General features: G+C 40.4%; 1 protein-coding gene across 5 annotated transcripts in view; it reads left to right on the plus strand.

The window, feature by feature from the left end:
- CNOT10 (CCR4-NOT transcription complex subunit 10) overlaps nucleotides 1–12,144 on the plus strand; it is an 83,449-nt gene that overhangs the window by 18,282 nt on the left and 53,023 nt on the right. For all 5 annotated transcript variants that reach the window (XM_083188659.1, XM_083188661.1, XM_083188662.1 and 2 more), the window contains 3 exons: nucleotides 40–123; nucleotides 9,046–9,129; nucleotides 10,406–10,523. In XM_083188659.1, the coding sequence (XP_083044785.1) occupies nucleotides 40–123; nucleotides 9,046–9,129; nucleotides 10,406–10,523 (286 nt within the window). The remainder of the gene's footprint in view (nucleotides 1–39; nucleotides 124–9,045; nucleotides 9,130–10,405; nucleotides 10,524–12,144) is intronic.

Consider the following 12,144-nt stretch of genomic DNA (forward strand, 5'->3'; position numbering starts at 1 on the left):
CCTGTATAAAACTTGTAATGCCACTTTTCCTACTTGCAGACAAGCAGCAACAACAAAGAAGCCTCTAACCTGAAGGCTGAGGGAGGAGCTCAGCTAGAAGCCGCAAAGTCAAAAATTCATCAGGTGTGAACAGTTTTAAACATATTTATAATTTATTTTTTTTAATTTAATCTCGCAAATGATCCTTTTTGGTGTGTGTGAATTTAAAGGAAATCCTTTACACCATTTAAAAGTCCAATCACACAATACCATTCTCGGGCCACCCCGCTAACACCACCACCACTGACGGAATACATATGGATGACCGTGGTAGGGATGCCGGCGTCGGAATACTGATGCTGGCATCCCATTGGAGGAAATCCTGACATAGATCTGGTAAGTATACTTTCCCTCTTCTCCCATCTAACCGTAAACCCCACCATCCTATAAGTTCATAAACTACATACTCCGCTGCCTAATCCTAACCATCCTGCCCTGCAACCTAACCTAACCTGTTTTTTTTTTTTTTTTTTTTATTCTTTTTTATTGGTATTTTTTTCACAATATAATCACATAACATAAATATGCATATTCTGCATTAACATTTAACACATATATTCCATTCTCTCATATTAAATTTGATCGACATATTTTACATATCTTTACGCGGCATCATATATATCCATATTTTCCCTTAGGGTCTATCTCCCCTAGGGGGAACAAGAAAGGTGGGATTGTTTTACCTTTTGGTCTACTATTTCTCCCTTCTATAGGTTGGGGGTTTCAGTGTGTATCTGTATATATATTTTTTTTTTTTTTTTTTTTTTTTTTTATGTGATGTGTGATTGTGCTCATCTTATTTATTTTATTCTGGGGCCTGGTGTATATTGTGTTTAAGAAGTGTTTACTTATGTGTCTTTATATTCCTATCCCCTCCCTTACCTCCCCCCTCTTTCATATTTTTTTTTCTTGTGATTTGTGTGATTGGCCCATAGTGAACTTATCCGCCCCCTCCCCCCTCTCATCCCCCCCCCCTCACCTCCCTTCCCCTCCCTCACCTCCCTTCCCCTCCCTTTAGTGTTTTTCCCCCCTTCCCTCCTCCTCTTTCTTCCATTTTTTTTCCATATGACCAACTTTCTATAGGTTTTTTTCCCATCTTTCTTTTTCTTTATTTTCCCTCCTTTTTTCCCTTTCAGGGGGTCTATTTGCCCTATTTCTCTTTTCCCCTTTCCTTCCTATCATTTTCTTTTATTCACTTTGTACACTTTTTTGTATCCATCTCCTCCTATTTTTCGAACGTATGTATTTTTTTATAATAACCAGGAAGAAGAATATCTGTATATATAAAAGAAAGAAAGAACAAAGGTAAAGACCTAACCAACCTTGCCCGTCTTATTTTAACTTTTACCCTCATGGGGTATTTCGACCATATTATATGTCGCTTTATTTACTATATTCTAATTCTACCAGAGTTGGAATTTTGACATGGGGATAACTAAAACATACATTTACATAGATGACAAGTACAAACAAACACTTCCCTAATATATTCATCCCCTTAGCCATTGAGGATCCTTATCTCCTTAACTTCTATATTTATTTATTTATTTTTTTTATTTTATTTTTTTCCACCTTTCCTTATGGTACCATTATATCTCAGTTATTGGGGGCACTATCTCGATTTTCTACATTTCCTAATTGTCTAGTCATTGACCATACTGTCTTCTCATACATGTGCAGAATTTGAGTTTGTAACTCCCGAGGGAGGGTTTCAATATATGAACCCCATTTTCTATAGAATCGTATCACCCCTGTCTCTATATCCGGTAGGGTTGCCTGTCTTTCCATATATAGGATATTAAGTAGGAAGTTTTTAGTCTCCAGTATGGTTGGAGCTGAGCGTTTAATCCAATGATTTAGGATCATTTTTTTTGCTATACCAAGAATTATCGTCAATATTGGAGTTAGGATTTTTTTCCTTCTTCCCAGGTCCCATTCATCCATTACGGATAATAGGCATACTTTAGGATTTCTATTAATCCTTAGATTAAATGTATTATTTATAAAATTTATAATTTTATTCCAAAATATTGCCACTTTGCCACATTGCCAGAAATTATGAAAGAATGTAGCCTTTCTCTGGCCACACTTCACGCATGCATCTGTTTCTCCAATGGCCATATGAGCTCTCTGTGCTGGTGCTATATAAGCCCTATATAGTACCTTCAAATATACCTCTTGGAGTACAGCAGTGTGTAAATATTTCAATGTTTGTTGGCATTGTTTCAAAATTGTCATACCTTGTAGGTTTGCTACTATATCTCCCTCCCAACTTTTTATTGCTCTCATCCATTTTTTCCCTCCCTCTGTTACCCATGCCTTCGTATAATAATACCTTAATCTATAGGTAGTTTTATGAGCCAATTGAAGAATGCTTCCTATTGGGTCTTCATTCAATTCCTCCACTCCCACAGGTGGTAGGGAATGAATAAAGTGTCTTATTTGGAGGAACATATAGAATTGTGACTGTGGTAAACTATATTCTTCCTTTATATCTGGAAAAGATCTAATATATCCCCCTGGATCGAAGACATCTTTTATGGCTGAAATGCCTTTTTCCTTCCACTCTAGAAACTGAGGGTTTTCCAGTCCTGGTACAAATTGTGGGTTGCCCCAAAAAGTAATAAAGCATGAAACATAAGGGGACCTTCCTATCTTTTTATTTGTATCCTTCCATGCCTTATACGTGTCTCTAAGCAATATATTATTAATGATATGTGACGGAAGCTTTCCCCTAGGTGTATGTATTAAGGCTGCCAAAGAATAGGGTGCAAATAATGCCTCTTCTATCGCTCCATTTGTATATTTCGACTGCCTCCAGCACCAATCCGTTATATATCTGAAGCTAACGGCTCTACTATATATTAATGGATCTGGTATCCCCAGCCCCCCCTCACTCCTAGGCAGCTGCAGTTTAGTATATGCTACTCTTGGTTTCTTATCTGCCCACAGAAATTTGGAGAATATTGTTTTTACAATTATACAGTCCTGCCTAGACAGGTTTATTGGGATCATCTGTAGCAGATAAGATAGTTTAGGGAATGCAATTGTTTTAATAACTGCTGCTCTTCCCAAGAGTGATAGGGGCAGGGTAGTCCATCTATGTAGTAGGGCTGATATTTCTGCTATTACCGGTCTAAAATTGACTGAGTACACGTCTGCTACGCATGGGGGGATTAGTACACCCAGGTACTTCATTGTATGTTTTACCCTAGAAAACTGGGACAGAGGGGAGCCTATCAGTATAGGCTTCTCTCTCTCTGTCAGAGTCATTAGTTCCGATTTATTGTAATTAACCTTAAACCCAGAAAAAGATCCAAACAGTTCTATCAGGGATACTATTTCTGGGATAGCTTTTGAGGGATTTGCTATGAACAGTAACATATCATCGGCAAAGAGTGCCATTTTAACCTCCTCTCCGCCTACCCTTACACCTTTATAATTTGTGGAAGCTCTCAAAGCTATGGCCAATGGTTCTAAGGCGAGGGCAAAGAGGAGTGGAGACAATGGACATCCTTGTCTTGTCCCCCGCTTCAATTCAAACGGTTGAGACAAGTATCCGTTATTGATCACCTGGGTATACGCTTTTCCGTATAGCAGACGTATACAGTCAATAAATTGGACCGGAGCACCAAATCTGGTTAGTGATTCGAACAAATGGTCCCATGTAATTAAATCAAAGGCTTTTTCCGCGTCCAGGGAGAGAATCGCATTCTGCTCCCTGGCGGGATGGGCCCTGAGCCACTCCATTACTGCTATTACTTTCCGGATGTTAACAACTGCTTGGCGTCCCCATATAAAACCTGATTGGTCCGGATGAATTATGGATGGAAGTATTAATTTTAATCTATCAGCAAGAATTTTCATAAAAATTTTGTAATCGGTGTTTAGTAAGGATATTGGTCTATATGACCCAGGATTTTCCATATCTCTCCCCACCTTAGGTAATATTCTTATTATTGATGAGTTAAAATAGTTTGGGGGAGCCTTTCCATCCATAATTACTCTGAACATTGCCACTAATGGGGGGCCCAATTTTGGAGCTAATATTTTAAAGTATTCATTTGTTACCCCATCTGGGCCTGGAGATTTTCCTGTTTTTAATGCTGAAATTGTACTCAGGACTTCTTTAAGGGATATAGGGGTTATAAGGGATTCTTTTTGTTCATCTGTGATGCCAGGTATATTAATTTTAGCCCAAAATTCTTCCTTTCCTCCTTTATCTATTTCAGGTAATGAGTATAGTGTGGAGTAGAAGTCGTGAAATACTTTAGATATCTCACCATTTCCCCTCCTCAGGATACCATCCCTTCCTCTTATAGATTTTATAATGGAAGGAGGATGTCTTCCTACAAGGAGGTGTGACAGCAATCTTCCCGCCTTATTTCCAAAACGATGGAATTTACTATTCCTCTGGAAACTATATTTGGCTTCTATGCCTCCTAGAATTTTTTCAAATGTTGTTTTATCTTTATAGTATGTTGCTTTTGTATCAGCTATTGGATTATTTTTAAAATTTTGATAAGACTGGGTTAATCTAGCCTGTGCTTCCAGGTAATTACTGTCCATATCTTTTTCTCTTTTTTTACAATAGGATATTATTATTCCTCGCATCACCGCTTTGGAAGCCTGCCAAAATAATAGCGGGTCCTCTACCTCTGTCTCTACATTATTTTTTTTATACTCCTCCCATTCTATTTCCAGCATAGCCCTGAACTGTACAGAATTAGCCAAATATGCTGGAAAGCGCCATTGCCGAATTGGGCCTCTGTCGACCCTAGTGACCACCTGGACCCAGCATAAAGCATGATCAGATATACTTATTGTTTCTATCTTAGAATCAGTTATTCTAGGGAATAGACGTCTGGAGGTTAAAATATAGTCTATCCTTGATAGGGACCCGTGAGCTGCTGAAAGACATGTATATTCCCTTTCTACTGGGTAACACGCCCTCCAGGTGTCCACCAATTGAAATTTTTCACATAGCGTAGTAATTATGTTTTCAGCAGCCCGTTTTCTTTTTTTTGAGGGTGTACTTCTATCTAGAATATTCGACGCAACCACATTGAAATCTCCTCCCACCACTAATGTTTGATTTTTATAGAGATTAAGTTTCTTGTTCAGAGCAGTGTAAAAAGCTTGAGGATTAACATTTGGAGCGTAGATATTACACATGGCATATAATTCTCCTTCCAATTTTACATTTATGATAACATATCTTCCTTGCTCATCACTATCAACCGATACAATTTCATGTTCTATAGTATTTCTTATCAGGATCACTACCCCTCGTGATTTAGAATTATATGTAGCTGCGGCTAATACTAACCATTTCAAAATATTTAATTTCTGTATCTCTTGGGGTATTAAGTGTGATTCCTGTAAGAAGACTATATCCAAATTTTTTTTATTTAGATATGTCAGGATTCTCCTACGTTTTACCGGGGTATTAAATCCCCCCACATTCAGCGTACCAATTTTAAAATTCTTCATTGTTATTTAATGTCATATTTACTAAATGCCCTCCTCCTGGCTAAGGGATACATAAAGGGAAATTGACGTACAAAACATAGGGAAATAACACACATACATTTCACATATATCCTAAGCATCCGCGTTGTGATGTATTTCAACACAGATGTTTTACTATTTAAATTGTTAACTTCCGGGGTTCAAACTTAAGAAAAAGAAAAACAAGCTAAAAAGTTATACAATTTTCACTAATAGCCTGTAAGCCTCCTAGCCTCCCCCACTCCCCATCTCCCCCTGCCCCCTTCACCCCTCCCTTTGTACATTTTTTTTTTTTTTTTTTTTATCTTTAGTTGAGTGCGTCGTCAGCCATCCTTGACTTGGTCTCAAACCATCTCCTTCTATATATACCCCCTTTTTATTAGCCTTTAATACTTAATATTTACCTCCTACCAATTCATCCATTTCACAAGGACATATTTCAATCTATTGCACATAGATGTGCTGGTGGGCGGAATATTATTTTTATAACTCATTCTAACTTTCTCCAGCTCTTTAACCTAAGTTATAATGTTGCCCCTGTCTTACACCCCTTAATCAATTTATACTTATATATGTACATGTATATGATGCCCCCCCACCCTCCCATCACCCCCTTTTTCCAAATAGATTTTTTTTTTTTTTAAACATGATTATACATATTCGGATGAGGGGGAGTGAAGATCATCCCTTCTTCACATATATTTCATATTTATGAGCTTGCAGAGTTCTCAGATCCCTGAGCGGCGTTGCTGAATTGTTCTGTCACATATTTATCTGCTGCTGACGCTAGTGAGAATTCTTTAATGTTATCTCCTTCGAATATTCTCAATCGGGCGGGGTACATTAATGCAAATTTTCTTTTTGCTTCAAATAATTTTGTACAGATTGGAGCAAATTCTTTGCGGGCTCGTGCTACTTCCACTGAATAGTCCTGAAATATCAGTAACTTTGAGTTTTCCCACATCAGGTCATGGTGTTTTCTTGATGCTACCCATATGGCTTCTTTATGTAGAAAATTGAGGCATCTAAAGATAACCACTCTGGGTCTACTCCCTGGTATTTCTTTCAGTGGGCCCAAACGATGGGCTCTTTCCACCACCATACCTTGACATGTATCAGAGATATTTAATATTTCCGGCAGCGAATTCTGAAGAAATTTATTAAGTTCAGGGCCTTTAAATTTTTCATCTAGCCCCACAATTCTTAAATTATTTCTTCTCAATCTGTTTTCCAAACTGTCAATTTTACTTTGCATTTCCTGGCATTTATTTTGGAAAACAGGGGTAGTTTCCTTAAGCGTGGCGACATCTTGAAATAGTTCCCCCATTCTTACTTCAGTAACTTGCTGTACGTGCGCTATTTGTTTAAGCTGCCCTGTGATATCTTGTATGGCCACGTCAAGTTTCGCTGCTTGTGCTTCCATCAACGGAGCCATGGTCTCTTGGATTGCTTTTACTACTTCAGCATACGTAACGTGAGGGTTTCTTTCTGGGGAAACAGACTGGGTATGGAGAGATTGAGTACTTAAGCGGGGTGTCTTTTCCTGCTTATTTTGTTTCTCCTGCTGTGTCTTAGTTATAGCAGCCATTTCTGCTGTAGCTTGCAATTTAAGGGCACGATTTCTCTGGGATCCCCTCGGCATCTGAGGTGAGAGATATTTCTCCATCCGTTATTGGTACCATATAAGGGGGTCAGCGCACCATTTAATTTTATCTGGTTCCAATTTATGAAGGCAAGATCTCTCCAATATGTTTCTGTTTATATTTTTTTTTTTTTTTTTTTTTCCAACAGGGGTATCTTCTTGAGGGCAAGGTTTTTAAGGACAAGTTTTAAAGGCAACTACAAAAGTTATTTACCCCTTTGTCCACTTTATCCCACAGTCAGAAATACACGGGGGCCAGAACTGATTTTGTGCAGCGTCCAATCTGCTCAACTGTAGCCCTTTTTTTTTTTTTTTTTTTCCTTCTTTAGGGATCAAAATTAATTTACTTTACAGCAGTACCTTTAAGCATGTCACAGGTTCTTACCCCACACTGCTACCAGTCAGTTCCACTTCTAAGGTGTCCTCCAGTATTCCAGTGACCCCTCAGGAGACCCCTCCACGACAGGGGAGTAGCTGTATTTCCACAGCCCCAATTCACTGCGTGGATCCGTGCGGGTTACAGATGTCACTCAGGCAGGCAGGGGGTTTCTAGAACACTTCGTCTCAATAACAGTATGCTGTAGCAGAGTCCATGAAACAGGGCCAGGAGCAGACTGCAGACTATTGCACAGGGGCCTAGGTAAGTCCGTGTAAGCAGCAGGTGTCACTCAGGCAGGCAGGGGATTTTCATAAACTTCATCTCATTAGCAGTATAACACAGTCCATAGAGCAGAGCCCAAGAACAAAGTGCAGTCTGCAGACTATTGCACAGGAACCTGCGTGGATCCGTGCAGGCTGCAAATGTCCCTCAGTCAAGTAGTCCCTAATAATGTGCTGCAACAATTTCCACGGGGCCGGGGCAAAGAGAGGCTGCAGGCTATGGCTTAGACGCCTGCGTGGATCCGTGCAGGCTGCGGGTTACAGGTATCACTCGGTCCGTCTAGTGGCATCCATATGGCTTCCCCTCATTAGCTGTATGCTGTGGGTAAGCTTGAGACGGGAGCCGGAGACGGAGCCGCGCTGTGTGAGGCTATTGCCGGGTCAGATGACGCACATCCGGCGCCATAGCCAAGGCATCCTGGAATGTGCGGTGCGCTCGCCGGCGCCTTTGCTGCGTTCGTGGCCAGGCGTCCTGCTTCAATATCGGGAGGGGGATACCAGGTAGGAGGCCAGGGGTGGAGGTGCAACGGAGCACTCACATGCCTCGACCTCTCACCTCAAGGTCGGAACCGGACAACCTAACCTGTTTTATTACACCAAAATAAATGTTCTCTTTCATTCAAAATGGAGATCTGTTTTGGCTGCTTGAGTTCCTATGTGCCACCTATTGCATACTGGGGCAACTCTCAGGACTGACTCCCTTAATTTGTATACAACACACATGGAAAAAGAATTGTACATGAGGCCTGATTCTGAGTTCAAGACATGGAGGGAATCTGCAGCTGCCCAAAGTACATTCTGCGTCTTTCATTGTCGCCCGTAATTAGCCGCTACCTGATTGGCAGGCAGCAGCATTTAAGGGTGGCTGCATTACTAGAAACTGGGGCGTTTCACCTCCATTTTCTAGGATGGGAGAGCCCAAGGGTCTGTGCATCAAGTGGAAGTGGATTTCTGTACATATAGGAAAGCAACTGAGCAATACCATGTTGCTCAGCAGATGTAACCTGTACGTTTGAATTTGGGTGGGTTGTATTTTTTCTGTGCAGGGTAAGTACTGGCTGCTGTTGCATGCTTTTTGCTTACTTATAAACCTGAATTAGGCCCATAGTATTGAATTCAACAGTGGTTGCTTGCTGACTACTTATTTGCAACCTGATATATACCTAGTCTGACCGTGTACCTTTTCTTTACAGTACAAAGTTAGGGCCTACATTCAAATAAAATCTCTAAAAGCATGCAAGAGAGAGATAAAGTCTGTTATGAACACATCTGGAAGTGTAAGTATATGTGTGGTTTAATGTGTAAATGTTCTTTTTATGTATTCTTAGTCTGTCTGAACTCTGAGACACAGAACAGGGTTGCGGTGAACAGTAGATTGCTGTACAACCACACAGTGATTTAAATGTAGTCGTTGTTTTGTTCAGTATAGGTGCAGAATATCAACATGGAGCAGTTGAAGTAAATGTGGTGATGGGATGCGATGTGCACACATTACTGATACTTTACCACAGCCTAACAAGCTTATTTTACTGCACACCCCTACAGGGGTATAACGGAGCAAGGTTATGGTTGTAATGTTGCTGTTAAGAGCATTATTTATTCAGTCCCACAGTGCAGCTCCCAGCATCACTTTGAATTACATGCTCAACTGTCTTGGGATACGGTCATTAGGTCGACATGGGGTTTTCTCACCTTTTTGTGTGCCAACAGGCGGTATTTCATGCCCTGCCATCCATTAGGGCGTGGTGGGAGAATAAAATAGTGTGTCGAGCGTAGTGTGGCCAATCCCGGGATCCCGGGATTTGGCCTAAAAAAGTCCGGGATTTCAATCCCGGGATTGGAGAATCCAATCCCGGGATTTCGGGATTAGACTGCGCATGCGCAGTCTAATGCCGGGCAGCGTCTGGGCACTCGCTCAGACGCTGCCCGGCTGTTCCCGTAACCTGACCCGGCGTGCGTCCTGTGTAGCGTGACAGTAGAGGTCAGGCTGCGCAGGCCACACGTCACCAGTGACCGCCTACCCGCCTCTTGTCCGCCGCCCGCCTGCCTCCGCCCGCCTGCTGTCTTCTATGGAGGTGCACTTGCCGGGAGGCACCGTGCACCTCCAAACCCACTCCCGGCCGCCCGCCCACACCCTAATGTAAGTAGATGTGCGGGTCGGCCGGGGTGGGTCCTATGCTAAAAATGTTTTTTTTTTTTTTTTGTGGGGATGCCAATCCCGGGAATCCCGGGATTGAGCATTTTTCAATCCCGGATCCCGGGATTGAAAAAATGCCCTGGGATTGGCATCCCTAGTCGAGCGTAGTGAGCCATGTGAGGGGATGCGGTGCTATGTTTCACTGTCCATGTTTCTCTGTCTGAAGTACCTTGCTGAGATGTACTTCTCTTTATACATTTATGCCTGTAATAAGTGAAAACATGCAAATTGTTAATGCTTCATATTTTTTTGGGGGGCCTTAATGGTCTTTAATAGACTCTCAACATTTATTTTTAGTATACATTTCATTGATGTTTGTATGTTTTCCTAATATGATGGCATTTATTGTTTTACAGTCAGCCCCATCACTATTTTTGAAGAGTAATTTTGAGTACCTCAGAGGAAACTATCGAAAAGCTGTGAAGCTTCTTAACTCTTCAAATATTGCTGAGCATCCAGGATTCATGAAAACAGGTAAATTGAGTAACTTTTATTAGACTCCCAGTGACCTCGGTTACAGATTTAAAGCACCAATAATGTAAAAGTCAGTACAAACCTGTGAGCTTGCCGGAATCACATTGCTTAACAGAACTTTGGATGCTACAAGATGATGTAGTGCTGTGTATTTGGATTAAGGTACTGTCCGCAAAGGGATTTTTATTGTTCTCCAAATCATTAGTGTTGCCAGACAAGGATCTAGTAATGCCACACTAATGCCAATTTTTCTCCTATGGTGGTCAATGTCTGAGAGTGCCGGGTGCCAAACTAGGGTTTATTTTCTTGTGGGGCCACACCCCTTACAGTTAGGCCATGTGTCTTTTTTTTTTTTTTTTTTTTTTTTATATGTGTGTCTTTGCTAGGTAAGTAATAGTATATACTGTTACTGTGTGTTTTTAAAATGAACACTCACTACAGTGATGAAAATGTATTACATTACCAATAGCAGATAAAAAAAAAAAAAAAAAAAAATTTATTGCTTTTTTTTTTTTATTTTTTTTTTTTACATTTTTTATAAACCTTATCCTGCCTATGTTCGTCTCATGTCCTACCTTTGCCACCTTTTGTAACTGTAATTCCTACAAAAAGGGTAAAAAGTATGATGTATACGGTTTGGAAAGTAGTACAAGTAATGTTATGAGTTTTAAAACCTAAGCTGGGGTGCACATTACAAAAATATATTGATATGTCAAATTTAAACGACATGCAGTTAAGCTTGTTTAAAGGGTGACTATATACAATATTGCGTGGTCAATCTACGATATTGTCTGCACATTAACCCTTTTGAGTGCCAACCTTGCTTGCATAAATTGTGTTTTTTTGGACGCAATATTTAACTAAACTTCAATCAAGTGACCTGGCATTTTTAGTGGATATTTTGCACATTTCTCACAGCAACGTTGGAACCCAATGGGTTAATGAAGGAAGAAATAATCTCTCATTCATTAAATCATCTAGTGCAGGCATGTCCAACCTTGGCCCTCCAGCTGTTGTGAAACTACACATCCCAGTATGCCTTGGAATAGTTGTTAGCATTCCCGAATAGCAAAACTGTGGCAAGGCATGATGTGACTTGTAGTTTAACAAACAGCTGGAGGGCCAAGGTTGGACATACCTTGTCTAGTGTGTGCCAACAATCTGCGATGGACCGAAACAATTGGAAATTGTCCCGTCCCTCAGCATAATTACTAATGTGTACCTTGCCTGAAAACTCTGTTGCATGATCAAACGCATTTCGACACTGCTGCTGTTTTTTTTTTGTAATTTTCTATTTATTGTATTAAATTAATGGTAATAGGAGATTTCTTATGGTTTTCGTGAAAAGGTGTACCCATTCTGTACAAAGTTATCACACGTACATCATATTTTAGACATTGTTTTATGCGATGTTCATTATAAGATTAATGGGAGTGATTTGGCTTGACTATATGAAGTAGGCATTTATCTACACTGGGTAAGTGGACAGCATATCCTATATACTGCAGTGTGCATCTAATGACAGATGCACTTAGTGTATAAGGCATGTTATACAGTACTTTATTCTCATTTCTCTGATGTGTGCTTAGTGTGTAGCCATTGCCTCACTCAGCTGTTTGGC

This window comes from Crinia signifera, chromosome 5 (genome assembly GCF_055691185.1).
Source record: "Crinia signifera chromosome 5, ASM5569118v1, whole genome shotgun sequence".
Lineage (NCBI taxonomy): Eukaryota > Metazoa > Chordata > Amphibia > Anura > Myobatrachidae > Crinia > Crinia signifera.